Source organism: Sturnus vulgaris, chromosome 3 (genome assembly GCF_052056855.1).
Source record: "Sturnus vulgaris isolate bStuVul1 chromosome 3, bStuVul1.hap1, whole genome shotgun sequence".
NCBI classification, from domain to species: Eukaryota; Metazoa; Chordata; class Aves; order Passeriformes; family Sturnidae; genus Sturnus; species Sturnus vulgaris.
Window position 1 is genome coordinate 75010900 of NC_142245.1, and position 27684 is coordinate 75038583.

Genomic DNA, 27684 nt, shown 5'->3' on the forward strand with positions numbered 1-27684 from the left:
CAGAACTAGTGAACCTCCCATGGGCCTCCTCACACTACCGCAGGCGGGAAGGTGAATCCCGCTCAATTCCCACCGCTCCCGGGTAGGAGCGCGTCCCCGCCTCCCTCTCCCGCCGCGGCTGTCCCGGAGAGCCGCCCGCGGCAGGACCGGCGGGGCTGCCCGCAGTAAAGATGGCGGCAGCGCGGCGCTGGAGCTCCCGGCCGGGCCAAGGGAAACAGGAAGCGCCGCCCGGCCGCCCTCAGCAAAGATGGCGGCGGCAGGCACCCGTGTATGCCCGGCGAGGGTCAGCACCGTGACGCCTTTCACTTCCGGGTGAGCGGCAGCAGGCGCCATATTGTCTTGTCCGTGAAGACGAGGAGCGATAGCGGGGGCAGCGCGGCCGCGGAGCGGCGGCACCGGCGGCGGCGGGAGGCGGGGGAGCGCGTAAGTAGCGGGGCGGGCTGCGCTCGCCAGCTCCCGGGGGGCCGGCGGGTGTCGCTGACCCGGTCTTCCCCTTCGCTCCCAGCCGAACCGAGAGGGCGCCGCGCGCCGAGGTGGCGGCGGCAGCAGCTGCTCGCCGGGCGTGAGGAACCGGCGGCACCGCCAGCGGAAACCGGCGGCCAGGACAAGAAGGGACGAGCCGAGAGCCGCTCGCTCTCCCCCGCCGCCCGTCCGGGGGGGGGGCGGCGCGCCGCGCATGCGCGGCGAGGGCGCGGGGGCGCTGGCGGGGACCCCCGGGATCCCCCCGGCCTGCGCCGCCCCCCCCCGGCGGGGGTCCCCGGTGGGGCCGGGCCCGGGGCCGGCACTGCGCATGTCCCGGGGCCGCCCCGCGCCGCTGCCGCTGCCCTGGCGGCGCCGGGAGAGGCCGGTGCCGAGCGCGCGACCTCGCGGGGCCGGCCGTGCCCGGGATGCTGGGAGCGCGCAGCCGGGCCGGCCGTGCCCGGGAGCTGCCGGGGAGCAGCGCCCGTGGCTCCGCGGGGCTGAGCGTCTGCTTGGTTTAGCCGGGAGCCGAGTTAGGGAAGCAACATGTGCGCTGGGGTTCGGTAATTGGCTGTGTGAGCAGCCTGGCTCCTGCGGATGAAATGTATTTGTGGGATATTTGTGCTGTTTCATGGGTTTCGTGGCCGCTCCTATGAGTTCGTTCCACTGGAGGGCTCCAGAGAACTGAAATTAACACAGCAGCATTTGTAAGGTACCTGGACCAGTAGCTTGGCAAAGGCAGGGTGCTTTTAAATGGCTCCTCAAACAGATGATGGGTTTGAAAGCCTTTTTGCTTTTAGCACTTATCCCTGCAGGTTCTCCGTACTTCATTAGACAATCCCACAAAGTTGTTGAAGTGAATTTTAATGGAAAGTGCTAGGCTCTACAGTTAAGGATGGAGACCCATAAGTGGTCCGACGGCTGGAACCCCTCTTCTGTGAAGACAAGCAAAGAGAACTGGGATTGTTCAGCCAGGAATAGAGAAGGCTCCAGGGAGACCATATTGTGGCCTTTTAGTACCTAAAGGGTATGAAAGGTACTTTTTTTATACGAAAAAGATGGTAGAAGACTTGTTACCAGGACTCTGGATAAAGGACAACAGTTTTAAAATGAAATATAGATTTAGACTGAACATAAGGAAGGATGTTTTTATGATAAGGGTGGAGAAACAGTGGAACAGGTTTCCCAGAAAAGTTGCACAATTGGAAATGGCCAAGATCAGGTTGGACAGAACTTTCAGCAACATCATTTCATACAAGATGTTGGACTAGATGGTTTTCAAAGGTCCCTTCCAACCCAAACCATTGGATAATTCTATGATGCGCTCCCCTAGCTGAAATTTACTAAGGTTCTGTAACAAGTGATTATGTAGAGTATTCAGCCACCTTGGTGTTGTTACTTTCTTGTCTTGTAGTTACACCTGTAAATGTTTTCTAGCAAACAACCTATTGGAAGGTGTGGGATACAGGAAACAAGGATTGCCCTGAAGGCTTTGTTTTAAAGCAGAGTCAGCCACCTTTCAAAGAGGGGGGAATTGTGGTCTTCAAAGCATAAAGCATGACTACTAGCAGACAGTATTCTAACATAATTTTCCGAAGACAGGGCTACAAATACCAGTGCAGTCCAGCCGAGCACCTGTACTGTTGGTAGGACTAAGAAACCTCTTTTTGGAGTCCAGCTGCACTAAAGATGACTCTTGTGGGGGTGACAGATGCTGTAGCTCCCCTGACTGTGGAACAGAGGGGAGCTGAAAATCTTGACTTTGTCCGGGGACAAGTTGCTAGGATTGCTGACAGACAAGCTCCTGGTTTTTAATTTGTTTGGTGCAGCAGCAAACCTTGTGTCATCTCGACTGTTATGCCATTACAGGACTTCTTGTACTATCTTTGTCCCATATGACATACAAACTCCTGCTCTGATAAGAATGCTTTCTATACTTTGGGCTCAGAGGTGTTGTGGGGCTTAAGAGTCCACAAATTTAGCACAGTTCCACAATTTTTTAGTGGTTAACTCACCTTATAAGGTGTAGTGGTAGAGTGGAATCATAACCGTGTTTGATTTTTAGTTAGGTGCAAGATTATGCAAAGATACAGTGGGAACAGGAGTGTCCAGTGTCGCTTCTTTTCATGACTGATGTATGTGGTGATTCTACGTCTGCTTTTGGTGACAAATAATATTTTGGGTGGGTGTTATTAAAATGTTCTTACTTTCATCACTAGCTGATCCCTTATTAAGTGATAACTTTATTTATAATTGAGGGTAATATCTGCTTATGACTAGTGAGGAGTAGTTGTTTATTTAGTTATTAGTACTATTAATTTTTGTGCAGAGTTTGTTCATTGATTCACTGCAGAGGAAGTTGCAGATGGGCCATTTACTAAAGAAAAAAAAAGGCTGTGTTACAGGGCTGATTGAAAATCCTGCTTCAGGACTTTCAGTGAAATGATACATGAAAAAAATAATCCGATTGGACTTTTTTCCCACCCCCAAACCCAGTAGAGTTTTGACTTAAACTGCCTAAGTTATGATAAGGTTTCTGTGGTAGTAAATGTTCTAGCAGTGATTTTGGTACTTCGTGATAATCAAATCATGTGTTTGTCTTTATGTCTTAGAAATACCAGAAATAAGTAAATGGTGCCTGGATGCCAATATCTTGTCCTTTTGCTCTTTTAAAAAAGAGTTGTGTTCAGCTCAGTGAGTATGTGGATTTAAGTTTGAAATGACAGACCTTGGAAGCTGTACTGCTGGAGTGACTTCCTGCAGATTTCCCTGAAGATTTTCTTTCAGTTTTTTTTTAAATTTGACCTTTGTTCATGCTGCTTCATCTTGTTAGCATTGTAAATATTAGTCAGATGTACTGATGTGTGAACCAGATTCTGGAAAACTTCATGGATACTGAGCAAGCTGTTTTCATCAGTTCTTTCTCTACTTCTGTATTTTGGATCTTGGTTACACCTTTGAAAAACCTCTATTCTTCAGTCTGAGAAAGAATAGTTCTGATGTTAAAAAATTTTAGTGATACACGACTATAAGTGAGCTAGAAGATTTTATGTGTTTTTTGACTTGACATGATGCTAACAGATTCCAGCAAGCACATGGGTGTAGCATCTGGTTCTCAAGAGGAGAAAAGATGCATAGTATCTGGGCATTAAATACCAGGAACTTAGGGTGGTGCCCTACATGATGTATAGAAGTTTTCAACCAAGTGAAAGTGTAATGAGTGAAAAAGAATAGCAGGCACTACAGTTACTTAAACTTTCTCTGATTTATTGCAGACTTAAATCACACCATAAATATTTGATTTTCTAGTCAACAGCTGAGTATAATATAGTGGTAAATATTAATCTCCCAAGTAAAATCGAAGTGTGTATGTTTTTGTCTGAGCGATGGTATGCATTCATTCTGACTCTGAGTGAAAGTGTCTGCAGTCACTCTAGTAACTTTCAGGGTTCATTCCTATGTGATGCACAGGATACAGTGCTCTTCCAGACTCCCACATTTTTTTAACTGCATAAGTGTTCTGACTTACCTGGGTCTCCTATGCTAAGACCACCAGTTGATGATAATTCTTGTGACACCCTTTCTGCATTAAATTTTTCTTCTTGGTGGGGGCCTCCTTTGGGTATGCAAAACTATTTTTCATTTGCAGTTCTCTTCAGTTGCACCTCATATGTACAAATTCTTACAGAAAAGCATCTTTTGTTCCAGTGACACAGTCATGGAAGAAGCACTCAATTTACATTTACTTCCAGTTTGGAGTACTGTGAAATAGATGTCTTTAGACTTTGTATAATGTGTGTCCATTATTGACTTTGGATTCCAGCTTGGCTGGATATTGATAATATCATGGATGAACTGCTCTTTCTAATTCCTTGGGAGAACTATATGAACTGTTGGTGTTGTATCTCTAGACTATTTATCCACTAGTAGTCCTTCCAACCTCATCAGTGATGTGTTTGCTACCATGGCCCTGTTGAAGCAATAGCATAGTGGGAGGAAAGAGGGGAGAAACAGCTCTCCAGCAACACTTGTTCAGCTTGAACTCTTGGAGGTATTGGCCTTATTCATGTCTTTCTATGAGTTGCTTTGATCCTGGCATGGTGAATGTAGGATTACATCTATCCTGCTTGCAACTGAACAGTTCCACAAAAGTTATCATGGAGACTCGTCATGAGCCTTTTGTCTCTGTGCCAAAACTTCACGGAGTCAATTACCAACTACCTTGAATGAAAGGTAAAAACCTTACATTAGAATAAGGCACCCACTTGAAAGATCAAGAAATCAGGCTATTGATTTCAAGGAGCTCTGCTCCTGAAACATCTCCATTGTCATTTAGGTTCGCCTTCTGAGCCTAAATCTATATGAGATTAAAAAAAATCTGCCCAAAGAGTATATGATGCTTTTGAGATCCTTCTCAAGATGTGATGTGGATGACTTTTGTAGCCCAGGTTCTACCAAGAGCACCAAAGACTAATGTGCATTTGCTGCTTGTATTGTCTTTAACTCAGGCCAAAAGTTTACCTAGCTAATGACACTGACTGTTTAATAATAATTTGTTTCAAAACTTGTAATTGCACTTTGTTACAAACCAAGATTCCTACCTCTTGGGGTCTTTCCCTTCAACTGTGTAGACCTAAATATAGTCAAAGAATCATGGCTGCACTGTCAGGTTATCTTAGAGGAAGTGGAACATTTTTCTAGCTTTTTTTTGGTTGTTGGGTTTTGTTTTTTGCAAAAGAGTGTTTTGTCTTTAAACCCCAGGGTACAAAGACTAGCTGTTAGGGGTTCTCCATGTATGCATGATGACCTGCTCTTTCAGCTTCCTTGTTTATTTAGATGATGGATATTTCTTTGCTAAATGCAATGCCTGTTTGTAATGCCCGCAAGACAAGATCTTTAGTCACCAGAAAACCTCCTGCAGCAGTGTTAAGTGTTCAGTTTGCAAGTAAAACTTGTCAGGCCGTCTTGTGTCATATATTGACCTGCTCTTCAGGAATGATGAGTAGCATGAACAGAAAGGTGATGCAACAGCCTCCCCTCAGTATCAGAAAGCTCTTGGTTATTGGCTGTGGGCTCTATAGGTTCCGGACTCTACAGTCTGGAACTTGCAGAATCTAGTCTGCCTGTCTGCAGGGTTAAATAAACCACACCACCAGATTGTGCCTTGAAGATCAGGTCCAACAATACTGGTGTCTGCTGTAGGAGCTCCTAACCTTGATCTCATCAGCTCAGGACACAGTAAAAGGTGTGTGCTACTCTCCTTCTAGTGACAGCTTGACTCCTAGGCTGTCTCCTGATTTCTTGGAGTTTAGATTGCCTAGCTTCTAACAAATACTTGATTTCACATTCCAGAGATTGCTTTTTTCTAATTTAGAAGATATTTCACTTTCATGAATTTCCTGGAAAGCAATTCAGAATGACTGTATCTGCTGCAGAAACTGTTGAGCTGTAAGGTGTTCTGCATAGTTAGGATTGTGTGTAACATTCATATTGGGAAGAAGAAGATTGTCAGAGTGATGGGAGTTACTTAAAAGGAGCAAGAAAGTCTGTACAAGGTGCACTCATCAGGACAGCTTGGTATGGTTATGTATCTTCCTGATGCTTTTCTGGAGCTGAGCTAGATCCCTAGGTCTCGTACTTCTTGTCTTGGACTAGCTGCATGAATTGGAGCAATTCAGTTTATTCATTAGCTGTATTAAATTTTGTTTAGGGACAGATCTTGCTTATCTTTCCAGGGGAAGTTTCTTGATATTTTTCAGTTCTGCTGCAGCCAGTGTCATAAAGCATTTAAGGAAAATAGCATCTCCAGGATGACAAGCAGGTTTTTGTCTTTTGATGTTTCCAGGACTGAGCCTTGCTCCCTAAGACTGCTCTTCTCCACTGCTGAGAGGTCAGAGCACGGTTAGCTCTGCACAAGTGCTGTTGAGGTGGTAATGAATTTTATGAGTTTACGCTGTGAAACTTCTGAGGTAGGGTTGTCTAAGGAATCTGAGCGAGCCTATTAGTGCTCAAGTTCTGTTGGTGGCCTTGTCTGAAAGATGGCCTCATCTTTGACATCAAGGGCCATCACTGAGCACTGTGCCATTGGTGAATTCTCAGGAAACCATGCTCCTCTTGACAGGGTATATTCCTCTTGGTGTGGAAATATGTAATTTGCTTCAAGATAGCTGTGTTTTGTGGGAAGTGCTTGGGGGAGTCTCCCAGAGTTAAAGGTGAGCTTGTGAATTATCGCTCAAGACTGTTTACTGGTAAGTACCTTCTAAATGTGTGCCTTTCAGTGTGTAGTGTGTCTGCACACATCATACAACTGTGTTGGAAAATAACCTTATTAAACCTTAAAATTAACCTTATTAAACCTTAAATAGGTTTAAGGAGATGCCTTTTCCTAAAAGAGCAGCTTAACACTGAGGTGTAGTTTGCAGTTCAGATGCATGTTACAATCAAGGAGGGGAGTGGAAAGGTGCCTTTAAAAAGGTGTTCTTTGACTTCACCCAAACAAGTTAGTTTAAATACAGTGGTGGAGAGTTTGACACCACATTTAAATGTTTCTGAGTGCTGTTGGCTCTCAGAGGTTGATGGGTGATCAAGGTAAGTCCTACCTATGTTGCTGTCCCAGCTTTTGTCGTCAGCAAGGGAGCCCTCACCAGCAGTCCTATCAGGAGTGGCACATTTTCATAACAGTAATTTGCTTTAATAAAACTTCAGCAGATTCTGGTCCAGCCTTTGAATAGAAATTTAATTTAAAAGTAAAAAAACCCAACGCGTGAAAGAACATATTTTAGAACATGTTTGCTCTTAAGAACTGCAGCAGGATTTTGAGATATCATGTGAACTTTCCATGATCTGTTAAGTACATGTAACTGAAATTAAATGTGAGTTGATGGGATGTTTTTCTCATGTGATTGTGCTTCTGTATAAAACAAAAAGAATCCTGAATTGGCTTCTGTTTCTTCATTGGTAAACAGATTTTTAATAGATTCAGGTTCCTGTTCTGTGATCTGACATCACGAAGCACCAATAAATGTTCTTTTGTTTATTTGTGTGTGTGCTGGAGAGAGAGAAGCAAAGAAAAAAAAGGCTATGTGGAATTGAATTGGAGGGTAGAACATCTTAGTAAAAGAACCTTAACCCATCGTTATAAAGGAGGGGTAGTATCTGCATTTTCCTTTGTAAGTAGGTGCCTGTAGAATGGATGCATTCTTTGAACCTGTTGCTTTTCAAACCTGTTGTATGCACTAGTGATGTCAGAAGCAGTATGTCTTAATGACTGCTCAGTTGAGGTACCTTTCTGTTACTAAGTGTCTTGCTGACATTTGAACGGAGTTAATTTTTAGCCAGTGTTCATCTCCCTCCCTTCCAACTTCAGTAGAAAGTAAAGCTTGTTTCACTGTGATTTGGATGCTCTTCTGTGTATTGGGCCTTAGGTCACTGGTGGGAAATAGAGCTGTCCAGTGTATTAGGTGAAGCCTCTTTCTTTCAGGTGATGCTGATTTGGGAACTTGTAAGAAATAAAAACTTGTTTTTATTTGTGGGGCAGCATCCAAGTTAGTTTTGTCAGTGCAGATTTTAGTTAGTGGGAGAGGACTTTGAGTCTCTTTTCTCCATTATTAATTACTACCTGTGTCTCAGGTTGTTTCTTGTCATATACATTAGTACAAGAGGTACAAGAGTTGTTTCAAGCCTTTGAGTTACTGCTTTGATGTGTGAGAGGCATTGTTGATTTTGGGTTTGTTTCCTCCTCCCCTGCCTTGGTATTGGAGGTGAATCCCGTGCAGTAATTTTAAAATTTCTGCGAACAGGCTACATTTTCTCCACTGTGTTTTGTGAGTTCTTTGTGAAGTAGTTTGTGCCCTTTTCTGTTTATGGACTCAGGTTCAAAAGTGTTGTTTTGGTAACTCTCACGTCTGATTTATTCATTACTGTATGACTTGATTTGATCTGTTTTTGACACATTTAAAATACCATCACTAGGGAGGAAGCTGTCAGTGATGTCTGACAGGACAATCCTGAGATTCTGTCGAAAAGTCCTTGCATGAAGTTTCGCAAGCAGAATACAAAGTTACATTGCCTTTATGTAAAAAAGTAATATCAAATAGCGTAAGTGCTTGTTTTAGTTACCTTTTAGAACTGCAAATGAAGAGCTAAAACCGATGAGGAGTTTGCCTCTGAAGCTTAAAAGCAGATAAAACCATTAGACACTGCAGTGCTTAGCAAAGCAGTTGTTGAAGGCAGTGAAACATCTTTAAATGCCTTTAGCCTCCCTGTAGGAGATGAAAAAAATTTATCAAATACCTTTTTCATGTTTACCTTGTACCAGTTGGTGAAAACTTGGAGAAAATGCAGGAAAATAAGTGGAAAACTAAAAAGCAAGAGAGTCTGTTTCCCAGAAAATGACTGTCCTGCTGTTCTAGATCACCATGTAGAGAGAGGCCCTAGAACTAATCTCTTCTATTCATTGGCTCTGAGCCACACATTTAGTGTTGAATACTAAAAACTTTGAATACCTGTGGCCTTCTCTTTTAGCCAGTATATGTTAAGTTTACTTCTATAAACATTTTAAGGTGCAAATTTTATTCCTTCCATATCCAATTCCTATTTCTGTAAAACAAACATTGCTCAATAAGGAAGATGAGTTGAAACAAAAAATAGAAAAAGAGATTCTGCATGTACAGTTGCATATAAAAAGTGATGTCATTACTTAAGTGTTTGCGTAGTATATATTTCTGATTAATAATGTTTTTACACTGAATTTGGTAATAAATCTGTGTACTTGAAAGGCAGCATATTTTATAGTTGCCAACCTATGAAAATCAACATTTCTTCAGGAAAACAGTAGTACAAATGCAATGCAGAATGAAAAGCTTTCAAATACAGTTCACAAACTAAAATTAGCTGTTTCAAATAGCAGTGATTTTAAATTAGTTTGCTCAGAGTGGCATAAATTTTATTAATCAAATGTTGAAGTTCTTCGGGGTTTTATGCTGTTGTTGCTGTCTTGTCATAATGTTGTGCATCAAAATAGAAACCAGTTCCATGCCTTGACCTATTGCTTTGCACTTCCTCACCTGATTTCTCTCCCCAGAACAGCAGTAGGAAGGTGAAATAATCTCTCTAGGACAAGTTGAAGACTGGGCCATATTGTGTTGCAGAGCAGTGAATAAGCAGCAATGTATGCTAACAGCTAAAACCCAACTGTGTTTTTTATTCTGGCCCTGTGGCCAGCTGGCACCGAGTGAAAGCCTCTGACCTTCCAAACTAGACTGGACATGTCCTAGCTGCCTGTGGGTCCCAGGTCCATGCTGACACCTGAGACTTGCTTGGAAGCACCCAGAGAGTGGGAGGTGGCTGGGTCAGTGCTGCTCTCTAATGGGGACTTGGTGGGCTCCTTCAGCACCGCTTCCCGTAGGAGTGTGGACTTGGCCTCCGTGTCCTAGGGCATAATAACTTGCTGACAAGGCAGCCAGGAGGTGAATGAATGCTGCTGCTGTCTGAGGTCACTGCCTGTCTGCTTTATCCCTTGGCCACTATTTCAGATGCCAGTTAGTACAGGCTGCAAGGTAATATATCTTTTCCACAAGATTTATTTGAATACTTTGTAAAATAATAAGGCAGTTACTGTCTTGAGGGCAGGTTTTACTGAGATATGGAGGCATTTGTTGCCTTGGACCTTGTTAATGATCTAAACAAGTGCTTCCGTTAGTCCATAGTGAAGATCAAGGCCTGAAGTTAAGAAAAAAAAAATGACCAGAATACTAAGTGTCCATTTCAATTGAGAAATAGATACATAATTGTGTTAGCTGGAACATGTTTTTAAAAAAAATCTGGAATATTGAAGATTTTAGGACTGAGATAGAGCCAGTCCAGTAAAAATAAATCTCATCTGATCCTACCATGTAAAAGCTGTGTGTAGGAGGTTCCAATTTAGTTGTGTTTGTAGAAGTAGTCTTAATATTGTTACACTCTGATACGAGGAATAGGTATTTAACTGTGTAATTTTTTTTGCATTCAGTTATATGCAAAGCTGTCTTATAAATTATTAGTAAAAATTTGAAACCTCTTGCTGAGTTTATTTTGGTGTAATTCCATGAACTTGTTGCAACATACTATGTGTTGAGGTAAAAAAGTGCTACCAGAATTAGTGAAATCCATATTTATTATTGATAGTGGGATTTAACAGCTAGAAACAAAAGGAGCAGCACCATGAGGCTGTGCAGTGCAGTGGTAGCCTTGAACCGCAATTCTTGTAACTTTTAAGATGTAAACAAGTTCATTTTGACATTTGAAATAATTTTTATTCTGGATGGAAAGATGAACTGAGGGAAGGAAGAAACATTTACTTACCTTTTTCTTACTTTAGGATGAAAATAGTATTTGCAGTTACTTCCTCGTACCTAGTGTATGAAATATGTGTCTACGAATACCTGGAGAGTTAGTTTAAGAGGTCAGCTAAAATGTTGCATTAAGTCCATTAGTGCACTGGTGTAAAAAAGTTAATTTCCTAGTAGCAGATAAAAATGTGAAAAGAAAGAGACAAAAGAAGGGGCTGCGTCTTCACTTATTAAAGGTTTGAATAGCATAAACATATTCATGAAATGGGAAAAGGCCTCCATAATTAGTTTGGCAAGAAAAGATAGTGAAAATAATAAAGTATTAGGTAGGTTTTGCCCAATACTCCCTGTTGCCAAGGTGATCTGGTCTCGTTTAAAGCCCCCCAAAAGGCATTTGCAGCTGAATGTTTCAGAGCCACACATGTAATTTTTATGCAGTGTTGACAGTAAGTGGTCTCAGAACAAAGGCGATCTACAGTTTTTCAGATAAAAGATGTAATTTGGCAGAAGTATGCAAGATGCAAGCTCGTGTTCATCTCTGCGTGGCCCAGTGCCCCTGATGTTGAGTGCAGCTCTTTGTGTGGTGCACTTGTGTGGAGTGATGCTCTCTTCCTATGCAGTCATGCAGTTTCTCCTGTGAGCAGGCGAGCACAAGATGCCTTTGCGAGCAGGTTCCAGTGCAGCTGCTTTGCCCGTGTGCCGAGAGCGGGCTCTGTCCGTGGGGTGTGTCCTGCTCCCTCAGAGCTACTGGGGCTACTCCTGCCTGGCCACCCAAGTGGCACTGGCTGCTTTGAACTGGTTTGCTCTGAAGCAGAGAGGCTCTATTCATCTATTCTGTATTGCACTTGGCTGTGAGCCATGACTGGGTCCAGTATGCTGCTCCTGTGACCTCAGGGAATGAATTTTTCTCTTTAAGTTTGGAGTGTTTGAAACTGCCTACATGCTTGATGTTTTAATAGCGTGAACTCAGGGATTGTATGTTAAATTTCATGAGGATATATTAATTTAGTGGAAATCCTGTTAAGAAGTTTTTAACAGATTGGGTAAGACAGAGGGGGTCACACTCAGTGCATTCCTACCCATACGGGTTTTTGGGAACAAAAACTTCTGGAGTTTTGGGAACAACACTTCTGGAGTGAAGTGTTCCCAGAACTGTGCCTAGGCTTTGTCTTTGGAGAAACTGTTCAGAGCAATGCAGATGACTGCTCTCAGGTCTTCCATGTGTAGCAGGTTAGGTGTGTGCTGGAGGCACAAATGAGAGGAAGGAGCTGGTGTGCCATTGTGGGCACACCTGCCTGAACTGCTGTGCCTCATCAAATTCACACAGAGCTGCCCTGGAGCTTCACTCTAAGCAGGTTGTGGAGCTCTGCTGTCTGCCATCTGGACCTAGGGCTGCTGCTGCCTGCCCAGGGAGGATATATACAACACGGCAAAAATTATTTCTCATGATTTTAAGGGACACTGTGGTTAATTGGGTAGTCGTACTTATTTTTCTTCCTGAGATTTGAAGGTATATATTATTAAGAAATTAAAATATGTCTGTACAATGCATAACATGCATGTGGGCACTGTCTTGTACCTGTGCCATTTTCCTGTGCAGTCATTAACAATGTGTTTTACCATTTGGTGAGTTTTGTCTTGCTTAACAGCCTTGCATGACACTCGTTTGGAGAAATACACATCTCTTCTCTAAAAAGCAGGCAAAGATAACAAACGTGCCTTTTATATTTTGACTTGCTTTAAATTGCATTTATTGCCAGATGAGATCTTGTTGTACGAGCTTGTCATATCTCTCCTTGAACATCATTTGGTAGTTAATTTCTTTGTGAAAATACAGAGAAAGCATACTAGACTCCTGAAATCTCACAGTAATATTTTAGATATTACTCTAAAGGATGAACCATTTCCTCCAGCTTAAAATATTAGGCCAGCATTGCTTCAGCTTGCTTTGCAAGGCTTACCTATATCTGCAGTTATGTAAGTTTCAGTTATGTGATATTTCATGGGCATCTATTTAAACATAAAACTATTATTTTTAGTTGAAATATAGACTATATAAAGACTTAAAAGATGTGGGATCAAGGTGGACAACCTTGGCAGCAATGGCCTTTGAACCAACAGCAGTGGATGCAGTCATTTCAACACCAGCAAGATCCAAGTAAGTATATAGAAAGCTTTGTGGATTAATTCTTTTAATGTGTTGTCATTTAAACTTTGTAACAGAGTATGACTCATAGTTGCCTTTGTAGCTGCTCTCAAGATAATACATTTATGATGCTTTTCTGAACTAGAAAACCATAGATGGGTTCCAAATGTTTTCACATAATTAATATATAGTATGCAAATACAGGCAAGAAACCTCAGTTGCCTACACAAATTACCAGCATTTTACGTGTCATAGAGATCAACATTTGGACCTCATTTACCAGATCTGTATCCCTATCAGTTCTTCAGCCAAACGAAGTCCTTTAAGAGAATCTGCTTTTTTATTCAGTACCTGTATGGCAGAAGTATTAATGCAGATTTTATATACAGAAAAAAAACCTCACTGGAAGACTAATACGGTTTTTGATTTAGGTCACAGCAGTGATAATCATGATCTCTTGTTTGGAATTTTTTTTCCCCACCAAAACTACTAAATGGTTTAAATAGTAGAACAGAGTATACCTTAAATTGAAAATGAAGTGGCAACCATTCGAAATATCAAGAGAAATAGAGAAATGGATGAAAGTGCAGGTGTGTATTTAATACTAAGGCAAAGTGATCAGGCACACAGGTTTTACTGTCACTTTAATTTCTGTTAAATTCACTGGAGAGTTTTCCTGACTTGATAATAAGCAGACGACATACTAGTGTTTTTTATCTGAGAGTGTAATTTATTTGTTGACTGGTGGGAATGGCAGTAAGGAAAAAAATGGGAGAGAACTGTAACATGATATATGGCTAGGGTTGTACAAAGACTGTACATTGAAAAATAATTTTCTAGCTATTTTTAACTATGTATTTTTTTTACTCTCAAGTCTTCATGAATTTATAATTTAAGGATATGTATATTAATTTCTGATGTCAAAATTCACTCACCTATAAAAAAGTGCATTAGTACCACCCATTCAGTGTCAATGTGAATGTAAAATAATCTGCCTTTTGACATTTTGAACATATGCAGAGAAACAGTACTTCAGCAAGTCTGTACACTGACATTTGCTTTGTTTCTTTTACTGTATACTGTGAATAAGTTTAAATGGTGCTCACAGTGCTTGCTGAAGGTAAATGTTACCCATTTATCTTGAGCAATAAGACATGTAATTGAGAAACAGTGTTAAACTTCAGACATGAGAGTTCTAACCTTTTTAACTTCCTCTGTTTATTTTAGGCCAGATTGACTGGGCTGCATTAGCTCAAGCATGGATTGCTCAGCGAGAAGCCTCAGGGCAACAGAATGTAGTGGAACAACAAGGAATGATGCCAAACGGACAGGATATTTCAGGAATAGAGTCTGGTCCAAACAACCATAATAATTTTCAGGGGGATCCCAATTTCAACAGAATGTGGCAGCCAGGTTTGTTTCCCTTCCTGTGCATTCCTTTTTTTCATATTTCTTCATTTTATTCTTGTAAGACATTTTTTGGTGTGAACGTGCCCTGTCCCTCAGGCTTCAAAAGGCAAAGCTACTAGTTGACTTATTAATCACAGCTCCTACTCAGAGAGCTACTGTTGCCTCTCCTGTAGTTTAATACCTGCTTCTGGAATGATCTTGACATGTAGAATGAGTTCACAGAATAACTGATGCTGGCTTTAGGTGTCTTAAAATCTTTAAAAAGGGAGATCAGCAAAATTCTGTGTGAAAAATATGTTTTTATTACGTTTCATATACTTAGGATTTACCCTTTTTAACTTTGGCATCTGATTGTCAGCATTTTTCAGTCATTGTAAGTTAAAGTTGATTGGATGCTTCTGTTAGCATCTATTATTTTCAGTAATTTTTAACTTCCTCAAAATATTGCTTTTTTCCAAAAATTTATTTTCTTTTTAAAACTTCACAAGATACCACTGGTAATAAGAATGGGATAGAAATGGGTTATTTTCAGCTAAGAATTTTTCTGAAATTATTTTCTGAAAGCTGGGTTATGGCACTATGCTATAATGCTATTTGAAGTGTATTAACAAAATAGTAAGCCTATGTGCATGTCTTCAGTTGTTTTGGGGAAAACTGCATTTCATGCTTGATTCTGTTAATAGTTAAAAGAATAACATTACCAGTTTTCACTTTCACTATCCAAATTTATTGAAATGCAACATTTAATATAAGTAGGCTTAATATGTTATTGGTAGTTCTTACATGTATGTAAATAAAAGGGGAGTAGCCATCAGGTTTCACCTACCTGCACTAGGCTACAAGATATTGTAGGCACATGTCAGAATATTTAACTTTTCTATGTGGCAGAGTGTATTTCTAGCTGTATTTCTGTATAGTAAGTAACAATTTTGGCAGAAATAGAAAAGCTATGATAACACTTTTTAGTTACTACAGTAAAGGATCCAATTATGAAGCAGATGGGAAGGACAGTAAAAATTAGAAAAATGTACTAGAGGACTGGATGGAAGGTAGGAATTAACCTGAGAGGCTACATACTAATTCTGTTACTGGTGACAGTTATAAGGCAGCTCTGTTGTGGTCTATAAGTATCTTTATAGTGCTCATAAATTCTGTCTTTTCAAGGACTCAGTCAAAAATTATAGCCACACGAGCTATTAATTCATTCCTTAGACCCTTTTCACTCTGTTACCCAATTGTAACTAAGTGTGAGGGCTCATGACTATAGCTTATTCTAGGACCTCTGCTAGATATTGGGCAATCCAAGAAATCATCCATTATCGGCATTCAGGATTTTGGAGCACAGGTTTCAGTGGTTGTACTGCTTACAAAACCGTTTGCTTTCCATAGTAGGTATTTCAAGTCTATTATGCAAAATAGTCAAATAGCTCCTTGCTTTTAAAATTGACGTAAAGAAGTAAGAGCAGTTTTTTAACAGTTTAAGCAATTTTTGTGGTGAGCTCATTATCACTAGAAATTTATAAAAACAAATTTGCAGGATGTCTGTGCCTGTCCAATTCTGTCACTCTACCTCATGTTTCAGTTCAGCTGTAGCTTTTTGTTTCTTTCATTTAGTTGAAGAAATTATTGAGACAATACAATCCAGTCTGCATTTTGATGGTTCTTCATTGCTTTGTCATCTGTGTGATGCTTTGAGGAACCTTGTGATAAATACAAGAACACTGAGTGATTGGTGACTCACATAAATTATACTAACTTGGTATCGAATTGTATTCTAAATCCTAAACAGAATGGGGAATGCCTCACCAGCCCCCTCACCCACCTCCAGATCAGCAGTGGATGACTCCAACCCCAGGTCAAATGGAAATTGTTCCTCCGTCTGAAGACAGCAACAGTCAGGACAGTGGGGAATTTACTCCTGACAACAGGCATATATTTAACCAGAACAATCACAACTTTGGGGGACCTCCCGATAACTTTGCAATGGGGCCAGTGAACCAGTTTGACTATCAGGTGAAACATATTTGTTGCTTTAATATTGTAGACGCGCAGAGTCCCTTCCATGGATGTGTTCCTCTAATATCATCTAGCGGCGACTTTCATTCTTCAGTTCTACAAACATCTACAGAATCTGTTATCTGCTAAGATACATTTTAACCAAATACTTGACAAAAGAGACTTTAGAGTTCTCAGTTCTGTTCAGAGGCCAAAGGGTTTTATTTTTCTACAGTAGTAATGAGAAATGGCTGTTGTCTGCAATATTAAAATGAATCACTCTGTTCCAGTATATAAATTAACATTATGTAGCTTTGTGTTTAGAAAAAAAACAAGAGAGAAGGAAAAAAAATAAAGTTCAGAAAGATATGCTTAAATATGCTAGATAATGTACCACAGGAAACAGTCCTGCATTTGCAGGGAGATAGACTGGATGATCCATTGATCTTTTCCATATCTATCTACTGTGATTCTTTGAATAAACAATGGTATTTCTTAAAAAAAAAAAAAAAAATTCCATATCCACTTTTTTCTTCATTCTGGCATATAAGCTGTATAGTATAATAAACATGTAGATGGTTTCATTACTAATAATAGCTGGATGCATTGCACAGATCTTTAAACACAAAGAAGTTTTGTATCTTCCCTCTATTTTCAGTATTTTTCTTTTGAAACTCCTTATGTAAATGACAAACTAGCTTTTTGAAAACCTACTTCCTGTTCATAAACAAATACAAGGGAAGATGGACAGAAATCTTTTGTTTTTATCATCTTCTAGGCTATTTTTTATCTTGTAGATTATTTTCCTCTTACAATTCTCTTGTTCAACAGCATTGTTAAATAGGGAAACAATTTTCCAATACATGACTTTATTCTTATTTTTGTTTATTGTCATGGGACAAACTCTTAAAATTAGCTTCTCTAAATACTACAGAAAACTTGTTTTGCAGTGAATGAGAGAGAGATGCTTAACCTGAAACTGTAGTGGAGAGTGCTTTAGTACTAGTGACTTAAATACTCAGTAGAATATTTTATAAAATAGCCTTTTTGTTAAATACGCTCTTCTTAAATAGCTTCTTTAGGCATTTCTGGGCAGTAAATATTAAAAGGAAAAACTCTTATATGCCTCGAGACTTATGGATTGTATACAGATTGCCCAGAACCCTGGATCTGTACTAAAATTGTATATTTACGCATTTAATATTTTAATCAGTCATATTAATAAGATCTACGAAAGATTACTGGAAAGTGCACAGTGCAAAATTCCTATGTAATAAAAGGCTGAACTTAAATTTTTTATTCTCATGCTGTAGTTAAAAGACTGCTAACATAGCTAGACTTTTAAATCTTGGTTTTGTATACTTGTTATTTAACTGCATGCTCTGATGCTAAGCTGGCACGGAACCGATGAAGATAGATAGTGATTATAGAGCTTGGTGTTTAGCACAATATGAAAGGAGATTGGTTGAAGCCCTTTCAGGTTTGTTAAGTATCCCTGCTTAAGTCTAAGTTTAGTCATTAAATATTTAAAGGAAACTTATTTCTTGGGGACCACAGTAAAAGAGATTGAGACATCTCAGTAGCATAGAAATCATGGATTCCTACTTGCATGGATTTTTGTAGACCGACTTGCTCACATGCTGCATTTAGTGTTACCGTGTGAAGAAAAATAAACTGCATTACTCTTTCAGCATGGGGCTGCTTTTGGTCCACCTCAAGGTGGATTTCACCCACCTTATTGGCAGCCAGGACCACCAGGGCCACCAGGTCCTCCAGCACCTCCTGCACCTACTCAAAATCGAAGGGAAAGACCCTCGTTCAGAGATCGACAGCGTTCACCTATTGCGATGCCTGTGAAGCAGGAGCCTCCCCAGATTGGTACATGTTAACCACTCCTTAATGAAAAAATGTAAAAGCTGTGTTTTATAAAGAATTGCAAAGTTTGAAGACCTTTTTAATAGAAAGTAAAAGAGCAGGAAAAGAAAAACCCATTATAAATGTTTTTTTCCCCACGATCAGATGTGGGACTTGTTTTGATGGGGGTGGGGGGGTTTCCTTTTTTGTTTTGGGGGGTATATTTTTATTCCTTTTTTTGGGGAAAGGTTTTTCATCTTTCAAAACTGTAAACCTTACTTATGTAGATGCTGTGAAGCGTAGAACTCTGCCTGCCTGGATTCGTGAGGGCCTGGAAAAGATGGAAAGAGAAAAACAGAAAAAATTGGAAAAAGAGAGAATGGAACAGCAACGTTCACAGATGTCTAAAAAAGAGAAAAAGGAAAGTGAGGAGGCTGAAGAAGGGGATGGCCCACGGTTACCTCAGAGAAGTAAATTTGTAAGTACAAGGGTCTGTTTTTTGCTCAGGTTTGTATTTTCTGAAAGGTATCAACTTTTCAGTCTCTTCAAAGGAGAGACTGTATTCCTGGTTACCTCATTGGTTTTGTTGTGTAAAGTAAGGTTATGCTGCTGCTCTGTTGGTAATTACTTGATGTTTCGAAGTTTTTAATGGCTAAGAGGTAGAAGTATATAATTTGATCTGCAATAGCAAAGAAACAAGGATGAAATTTGACTTGTTTTTTCTTTTTTTTTTTTTTGTTTGTTGGCGGGTTTTTTTTGTTTGGTTGGTTTTTTTGTTTTTTGGGTTTTTTTTTTTTTTTTTTTTTTTTTTTTGTTGTTTTTTCCTTTTGGAACATACAGAGCCTTTGAAAGTCAGAATTCCAGATCAACAGCTGAAGAAATTCAGACACCTGTATTTACTAAACTGAGCCAATATAGGAAACCTTGCGTTGCCTTCATTTTAGCAGTTATCTTATTTGTAGTCCAGAGTGCGTGTCTGGCAGGGAACTGGCAACTAAGTATTTTCTTAGCTTCTGTGGGTACAGGTACCTGCATACTTTTTAGGAAGGGAGAAAATAAATCATTTTATGACAATTGTAATATAGATTTCAGTACAAAATAAATGAAGCTAACTATTACAAATAGGAACTAAGGAGCTTGATATTTAAGTTTTTCCTGAAGTGCATGATGCTGTTCTTGTAGGACAGTGACGAGGAAGATGAAGATGCTGAAAACACAGAAGCTGTAAGTGTTGGGAAAATCAGCAGGAGTCCATCCCCAGCTCCTCAAGAGGAGCAAAGTGAACCAGAAATGACAGAAGAAGAAAAGGAGTATCAAATGGTATTAATGATGTAGTTCTCACTAAATATTTCTGCTTAATTGCTCATATTTTTCAGGCATATCAAAGTGTAAATCATTTTTTCTATGCCTGATACTGTCAATAGAAGCACAGTATGCATTGTACAGTGAAGCAGGGTTATATTTGCATATCTCTTTATAATGCTGTCTCTCTCATAGAAGCAGGGATACCAGTTATATAGCTTATATTTAGCACAATAGTGAAAGAATGTAATGACTGTAATCTTTACATAGATCTTTATTATTTCTGTGGTTTTGCTTCACTTACCAAATTTCTGGAAACTTTTAGGGATTAAATGCACCCATTTCAAATCTGCTTCAACATCAATTCCTGTGAAAGAGAATTTAAGAAATGTATTCTTGCAAGGAAGTGCTACAACCCGAAATCTTAGATCAGCAACAGTTTCACTGTGTCTGCACAACCTTCATACTTTGAAATCACAGTTGAATACAAATTGTACAACTGAATCCTTGTTAATTAAGGACCCAAATTCTACTAAGTTTGATGAATATATTTTTGTAGAGCATGTAGGCAGATATAAACGACTTGGAGAACTAGCTACCACCAATTAATTTTTGTAGAAAATATATAAAAATAAAATGCTATATAAGTAACCTCTGATGATATTTACAGGCAGCATACAAGTCAGAAAAGTGCTCTTTACTTTTTGGAAGAATAATTGGAATCAGTCTAAGTACATTTCTGATTTACATATTCATTTATTATGTCATCTTAGACATTAGGATCAGTGCCCTGGATAGCTGTGTGCAATGCATGCAGACACAGTCCACTGTCAAAATAGAAACTTAAAATTTGTGAAATCAGGTCACATTTAAACAGCTTCATTATTTTTTTGGTTTTTTAGTCATGTCTCTTGGAAGCAGTCATTAAATAAAATGTGCAGGAGACCACTTTCATGGTCATCAAAAGAAGTGAAGCTGTGTGGATATAATTTGAATGTGGCATTTATTCAAGATTTTTTGGCCTTTAATTGTATCTGCAATTTTGTTCAGATGATGCTGACAAAAATGCTGCTGACAGAGATTCTCTTAGATGTCACAAATGAAGAAATCTATTACGTGGCCAAAGATGTTCACCGTAAAGCAACTAAAGGTATGCCGGGTTTGGGAGGGTTTTTTTCTTTTTAGTTTCTTCTGGAAAAATTCTGTATTTGCATGTCTTTAGAACATTTAACCTCCATAGTGCTCCCTCAAGAACAATTCCAGTATAATGCATCCAACTTGGTAGAGTTCAAATCCAGTAATCATGTACTGTCGTCCTGTGCAGTGTATTGTGAGTTACTTGAGTTATTCCATTTTTTTCATACAATTCATTTCAGTTAAAATGGTACCCGTATGTCAATGGCTCTTGAGTTGTAGCTGTTCCTTACTACTATCATCTTTATCTCAAAGCTGTTCAGAAGTGAAAAGAGATGAACTTTGAGTCCTCAATTAGTAATTAATTTGCTTTCGCTGTTAACATGTATTGTACTTACAGAACAGATTATTTTAACATAACAGAGTTAATCTAAGTATGTAACTACTGAAGTTGAAAATTCTGTGCAGATGCTGTAACTTGGAAAGTGATTTATGAGTATATATTTGGGCTTTTTCTGTTCACTGTTAATTTGCAGTTAAATTCTAAATCTTCATGGTCAGAAAATCTAGAAGTGGTTTTAAATGGATGATGCGTTTTTAATGTTTCTTCTCTCCCTCCAAAGAACAGCAATAGTAGTAGATTTAACAATACCATAGACTCATGACTATGAAATCGTGGCTATTTGTGTTAACATGTTGTTCCTGTTGTTGATGTGATACAAAGCTCCTGCAAAACAGCTGGCACAGTCCAGTGCACTGGCTTCCCTCACTGGACTCGGTAAGTATGTTCCTTATTTTTGAAAGGGCTTAAAGGGGGAGTTTCACTTTTGCCTTGTGTTTCTAGAAATTGCATTTTGAAACTAGATTTTAATTGCCTGGGAGTATGGGTCACTTTCTGATAACTTTATCATTATCAGCACCTTTGTTTGTTCCACAGGTGATCCTACTGATATATAAGTGGGATAATTGCTGGAGTAAAGGACTAGGCAGTGTGATATAGTTTATGAGAATCTTGCCCTAATTTTGAAAATACATAAAATTTTAGATAACTTTACTTTTCAAAGTATGATAGTTTCAGAAGCACACTGCAGCGTTCAAAGAAGGGAATACTATTTCATACTTTTCTTCTGTTTTGATCCATACAAACCAGAGGGGAAAGTTGATAGAAAAGTAGTGTGTAAGTCTATAAATAAAAAATATTATAATCTTTGTAATTATTATTTTATTGAAACGCTACATAAGCACAAAGGCTCCCATATCATATACTGCCAGAAACAACACAGGAAAGAGAGATTGAAATTCCATCTTGAGACACACCTGCAAGAGATGTCTCCCAACATGACTTTTATCATCTAAAATATACTACAGCAGTGTCAGTGATCAGTTATGTGTTCATTACATATTGATGAATTAGATTGAATGTAATCATCACAAGTATTCATGTTTCAGAACTGACTCAGTAAAGATCCTAAGGACCTCAGACTGAAAGAAATCCATGTCAGATGTTTAAATTGACTTTATCCTTATCAGTCCAGTAGTTACAAATATCTCTGGGGGAGAAGAAAGTCTGTTTCTATTCCATCTCCTTGCCTGTCAAAGTGCAGTGTTTTCTAAATCATATGGAAAAAATTGATATGGCATTCAGAATTTCTGTAGCCTTGGACTACGGAGGCAGCTGAAGTCATTTCAGACGTGTCTTCTGGGAAAGATCCCAGGAATTTTCTGTCCCATTGCTGATACAGAGGCAGGCACTGTTACAGTCTCCACAGGGAGCTTTTTTTCCTTTCCATACAATGGAAAACTACCATGGTCACAGTGGTTGCTTGCTGAAAATAGACAAGCTGTTCCAGAAGGAGTAGAAGCAGACAGTGACCATCAATGCAGATACGGGGGCCTTGAACACACTGGCAAACAGCACTGGCAATTACCAGAATAAAGTGACTTCTTCAGAGACAAGGAAGTGAAGGAAGGGCAGTGTTACTCTCCTCTTTGCCTCACAGAAGTATTAAGAACAAAGCTTAATCTTTCCTCGTGATAGACTGGACTTTATGCATGCAGGTGGACTGGGTGGTTATGGATCAGGAGACAGTGAAGATGAGAGGAGTGACAGAGGCTCTGAATCATCTGATACTGATGATGAGGAATTACGACACAGAATAAGACAAAAACAGGAAGCGTTTTGGAGAAAAGAGAGAGAACAGCAACTACTACTAGAAAAACAGCTAGAAGGTACATACAATGTCTTCTTACTGTGCTGCTGTATATGGAGTTTACTACTAAGTGCATGTAAATTGATGGCAAAGAAACACATTTAAAGCAAAATCATACAAAACTAAATTTATAAATAAAGTATTTTTAATTCAAATTAAAAAAAAAAAAAAAAAACAAACCTGTGCTTTACTTCTGCTTCTCCATGCAAGGTAAGGTTTGTTCTTTTGTACAAATAACGTAGGCCAAAAGGGTAGCACGGTCACCTTCCAGTGCTGAAGAGCTGTCTAGAGATGGATGCTATGTTAAGAAGTCATGAACCAAGTTCACAGGCTGGAGGAGACAGTGCTCTTACAATAGAACTTAAAATTGATGGTTTCTTCCTTTAACTTTTTATTTAAAGGCCTGAAAATAAGACATATGGAGCCCTTAATAAAAGGCTGGACTAGCTAAACTTTTGGTTTTCTTCATATTCCTGTCTCTCTTTGAGTGTTTGAAGATGTATGCATAAAAGGATAGCCATATGGAGAGTGACTGAGTGGTGCCTGTGACCTCTGTCTTCCTAGCACAGGAAGCCAGATGTCAGTGTGGAGACATCTCCATGGGACTTCTTGCAAAAATACTAAACTAGAGTGTAAAGCAGCTGATTCTATACATCCAAAATACTGAAGAATGCTAGTGCAGAGTCTCATTTGTAGCAGTGTTTTGGAAAGGCAGAAGATTTCTAATAGACAATATGGCATCTTCTAACATACACTGTCTTCTGCCTGTATTGCCTAATAACTTGGGGACCAGCTGGAATTGTTTTCTGGGTTAAATTTGACCATTAGTTGCCATTTGGACCACTCTGTGTTTCTGGATGCAGTTTTATTCCCTAAATTAATTCAGGAAATCATGGCCCACATCAAAAGGACATTTTTTGGCAAAAAATGTATGTCAGTTATTTTTTCTGGATCCAATTTAAAATGGGGAAATAAAGTTGGCAGTGATGCAAAGGATCCAAGGTTGAATAAAAGTAACTTTTATTTTGGAAACCTCTGGGAAACGTTCTGAGGGTCTCACTAGGAGAGAAATACAACTTCTTCAGACAGTAATCCTCAAACCCAGATGAATGGGCCTCAAAGGCAGGAAGCATCAGTACTTCCTGCTGTACCGGTGAGGAGTCTTGTGGGAAGGAGAAAGGGAGAATCAGGTGTGCAGAAAATTTGCAAAAGATAAAAGTCCTGTGTGTAGATCAGTTTGGGAGTTCTGGTGTTCCAGGATATTTGTTTGAGAACTTCGTCTTAAACCACTAAAACATGAAATAACATCAAGACTTCTAAAATTACTGGGATCTCCACTTTTTTTAAGCCAAGAGGACAACTTTTCTAGAATCATAAGAAAAAAAAAGAGTGGTTTGTTAAGTAGTTGGTATGGTGGCAGTGTTTTAATTAAAAGTATTATGTGAGGTGCTTGGAAACTTGATTTTGTCAATGTCGTGGTATGGAAATTACTGACATACTGCTCCAAATTAATTGCTTTTTTTTTTCCTGTATACTTCTTTTTTTCAGAAGAAAAGCTACAAAATGAAAAAGTTTCAAAAGAGATGAATGAATTTATCAGCAAAGAACAAAATAGTAACTTAGCATCACAGGAGGCAAAAGAAATTGAAGCAGATATGGTTCATGAAAAGAAGAGATCTCCAAATGCAAATGCACCTGATGTAGAACTCAAGAAAGAGGGTAAAGAGAGGACAGGAAGGAGTGGGTCAAGAAGCTCTAGCAGTGGCAGCAGCAGCAGCAATAGCAGGAGCAGCAGCAGTAGCAGCACAGTATCCAGTTCTTCATATAGCACTAGCTCAGGTAGCAGTCGCAGCACTTCACGTTCTTCCTCTCCCAAAAGGAAGAAGAGACACAGTCGCAGTAGGACGCCGTCCCATAAAGTTAGGCGTAGTAGAAGCAGGAGTTACTCCCATAGAAACAGGAGAGAGAGGAGTAGGAGCAGGGAGAAAATAAGGGAAAGGAGAAGATCTAGTAGAAATCACAGTGCTGAAAGAGGGGAGAGGCGGAGAAATCGGAGTCCTTCGAGAGAGAGAAGCTGGGATAGACGTAGAAGCGGCAGCCGCTCAAGAGACCGGCGAGCCAACCGTGCGAGCCGCAGCAGGAGCAGGGACAGACGTAAAGCTGAAGACCAGCGTAGAAGCCCTACTGGAAATAGGCACAAACATAAAAGTGAGGGTAAAGATCAAGAAAGGAAGAAGGAGCAGGGTGGAGGTGTAGATAAAGACAAAAAAAAGAACAGAGAAAGGGAGAGAGATCAGGAAAAAAGAAAAGATAAGCCCAAAAAAGAGGAAAAAGAAAGTAAGGCTGGCAATCATGACGACAGTAGATTAAAGAGAAAAAGAGACAGCGAAAGAACTTTCTCTCGCAGTGATTCAATATGTGTGAAAATAATAAGACAGGATTCCAGACAAGAAAGCAAAAAAATTACTACCAAAGATAGCAAAAAACGATCAGGCTCTGAATCTAGTGCAAGGAGTAGTTCTGAATCACCAGGAAGCAGTAAAGAAAAGAAGGCTAAGAAATCGAAGCATATTCGGTCATGCTCGATGGAGAAATCTCAAAGGTCTGGTAAGAAGGCAAGCCGCAAACACAAGTCTAAGTCACGATCAAGGTAGTATACTTTTTAAGTATTTTGTCTGACTTTTTAAAAGTTTTTTTTATATTCGTCTTCATGTGTACGGCATATGAACTTTTTTAATAAAGTATGGTATTTATTAAACTTTTTGTCTTAGGCAAAAGTAACTTTGGAAAATCTTATAAAACTATTAATTACTAAGCCTAAACTGTGTGTGGGTTTGGGGGTCTTTTATTTTTTCCAATTAACTTTTTCCCCCTTTTCCTTTATTTTTCAGATCAACAACTCCTCTCCGTCGTAAACGCTGAGAAATTTATGGCACCAGTGCTATGATGTTTAAAAATTCCATGAGTTATAAAAGGCTTGTCTCATTATAGAGGCACATTGTGGCTATGTAGGTGAAACCAGAATCCTTTTTTTATCTGTAAATAGGTGTATTTTTTCCAAATGCTGCTCAGAATTAAATACCTAATAGGATTTCTTTGTATTACATTTTTTCAAGAACGGTAGTGCTTATTAAGACTATAAAACAGGCCATTCTCTTTCAGCTGTAATGTTCTTAAAATTACTATTGAATGTACTGTGATGTCAATAAAGCTCTTTAGTTCATTTTTTGTTTAAAATTCTTGCACCTGAATTTTGTGGTAAATGGTAGAAAGTACTTTAAAAAAAGAAAAAGGCAGCTTTTTTGGTATAACAGATTTTTAAAGTACTTGAAAAAGATTTAACATGAAACACTTGTAATCCATGATGAGATTTTTGGGTGTGTGGAAGAACAGAGAAAAGACATCTTATTTTTCTTTAGATATGTGTAATAGATTTTTAATAACCCTTTTTTTTGGTCTAGCTGGTACTATATGCTGTGTGTGTAAAATATGGGTGACTGTAATACAAGTGAAACAGACTGAACCCCATTAGGAATATGTGCGATGAACTGATCTCATGTGGCGGTGTTAAGCTCTGGAACTATATTCCTCACCCAGTTTTCAGAGAGATCTTTGGATGTTCAGGGATATTACACACAACTCAGAATTTTAGATGTTTTTATGGAGTATGTTTATAAATGTCACTCAGTACACACTGGAAAACTGACAGTAGGTTAACTTTATATTTTGGCACATGCATTAAATGCATAGTAAATATTAAAGTTGGTTCTTAGTGTCACAGGAATTACGACTTGTGTAAAGCTAATACATTGATGTATTAGCAATGCCACTAATTTTTTTATTTTAATATTACCATAAAGTGAAAGAGGTCACTGATTACCTACTTAAGGAAATTGACTATTGCTGTTAGAAACAAGAGTGTGAAATAATATAAGTTAAAAAACAAGCCAACAATACCCAACTCTAGGCCAGTGACTGTTACAGAAGAACACAAATTCAGGGAGCGATCTGTGCCTAAAAGGTCTGGTATGACACCAGTTGTGAAAAAGGTAAAAGGCTTAGCATCAAAGTAAGTTCTCTTTGATTGGCTGTATCTTCTAAGAAAAAATTGTACTAGTACAGAAAACTTGCAAAGCATGTCTTCATGAACAGATTATTCCGTTTAACTAAATCAGAATTCAGCTATGCAGCTTTTTTCCACTGTAATTTTTTTCATAAATAAGATGCAGAAATAAACTGCTTCAATGCAAAGAAATACATTTTAACTATCTGTTCAATAAGCAAGCTAATTGCTAGTGAATACATGCATGTTTATCAAATCACTGTTACAGATAATTACTTATAAATTATAACACCTTCCCCTCAATTATATCTTTCACATAGAGTAAGCAGTCATATTTACCAGCAAAATATGGCATAATTTGCAACACACAACTTTTGCTTGCATTGGTAGGAATATAAATAATGATGTATTGATCTAATCTCACTACACTCTTGGCTCTGGGTAAGAGTGAGGAATTTTTGAAAAGTAGGTAACATAACAGTTCAGTTGTCCTAGAAGGATATCTTGTGAGAGACAGAAGGAAACTAGAAATAAGCTTAAGAAAAGCTGTTGAGGAATACAGTTTCCAGGATGCATTGAATTTGATTTTCAGTTCAGATTTTATATTCTCTGTCTAATAATAAAAACGATTGTGTATGAAAAGCTTTCTATACTCTGCCAACAACTGGAATTCCGTCACTTCCTGTAAATATGAAAATTATTTTTTTGACACAAATGCACTTATATGGGTAGTGACTGTATGCCAATAAAAAGAGCATACGATCTCTGTATCTAACTGTTTCA

At 39.0% G+C, this 27684-nt stretch overlaps 1 protein-coding gene across 1 annotated transcript; it reads left to right on the forward strand.

Annotated features, from left to right (window-relative positions):
* The first annotated feature begins 312 nt into the window (after positions 1-312).
* Positions 313-27671, forward strand: PNISR (PNN interacting serine and arginine rich protein). Its single transcript, XM_014883632.2, has 12 exons — positions 313-423; positions 12827-12945; positions 14161-14346; positions 16133-16356; positions 18030-18216; positions 18480-18670; positions 19375-19512; positions 20545-20644; positions 21353-21406; positions 22687-22857; positions 24387-25488; positions 25730-27671. Exons 2-12 carry the CDS (start codon positions 12858-12860, stop codon positions 25758-25760), a joined length of 2472 nt encoding a protein of 823 aa, XP_014739118.2. The 5' UTR covers positions 313-423; positions 12827-12857; the 3' UTR covers positions 25761-27671.
* Positions 27672-27684: the final 13 nt, after the last annotated feature.

What these genes read in the sequence shown, in the direction of transcription:
- PNISR (XM_014883632.2), top strand. Translation starts at nt 12,858, where the DNA reads ATGTGGGATCAAGGTGGACAACCTTGGCAGCAATGGCCTTTGAACCAA. An exon ending in CAACAGAATGTGGCAGCCAG is followed by an intron (nt 14,347 to 16,132) that starts GTTTGTTTCCCT and finishes AATCCTAAACAG; the next exon opens with AATGGGGAATGCCTCACCAG. An exon ending in ACTAGAAAAACAGCTAGAAG is followed by an intron (nt 22,858 to 24,386) that starts GTACATACAATG and finishes TCTTTTTTTCAG; the next exon opens with AAGAAAAGCTACAAAATGAA.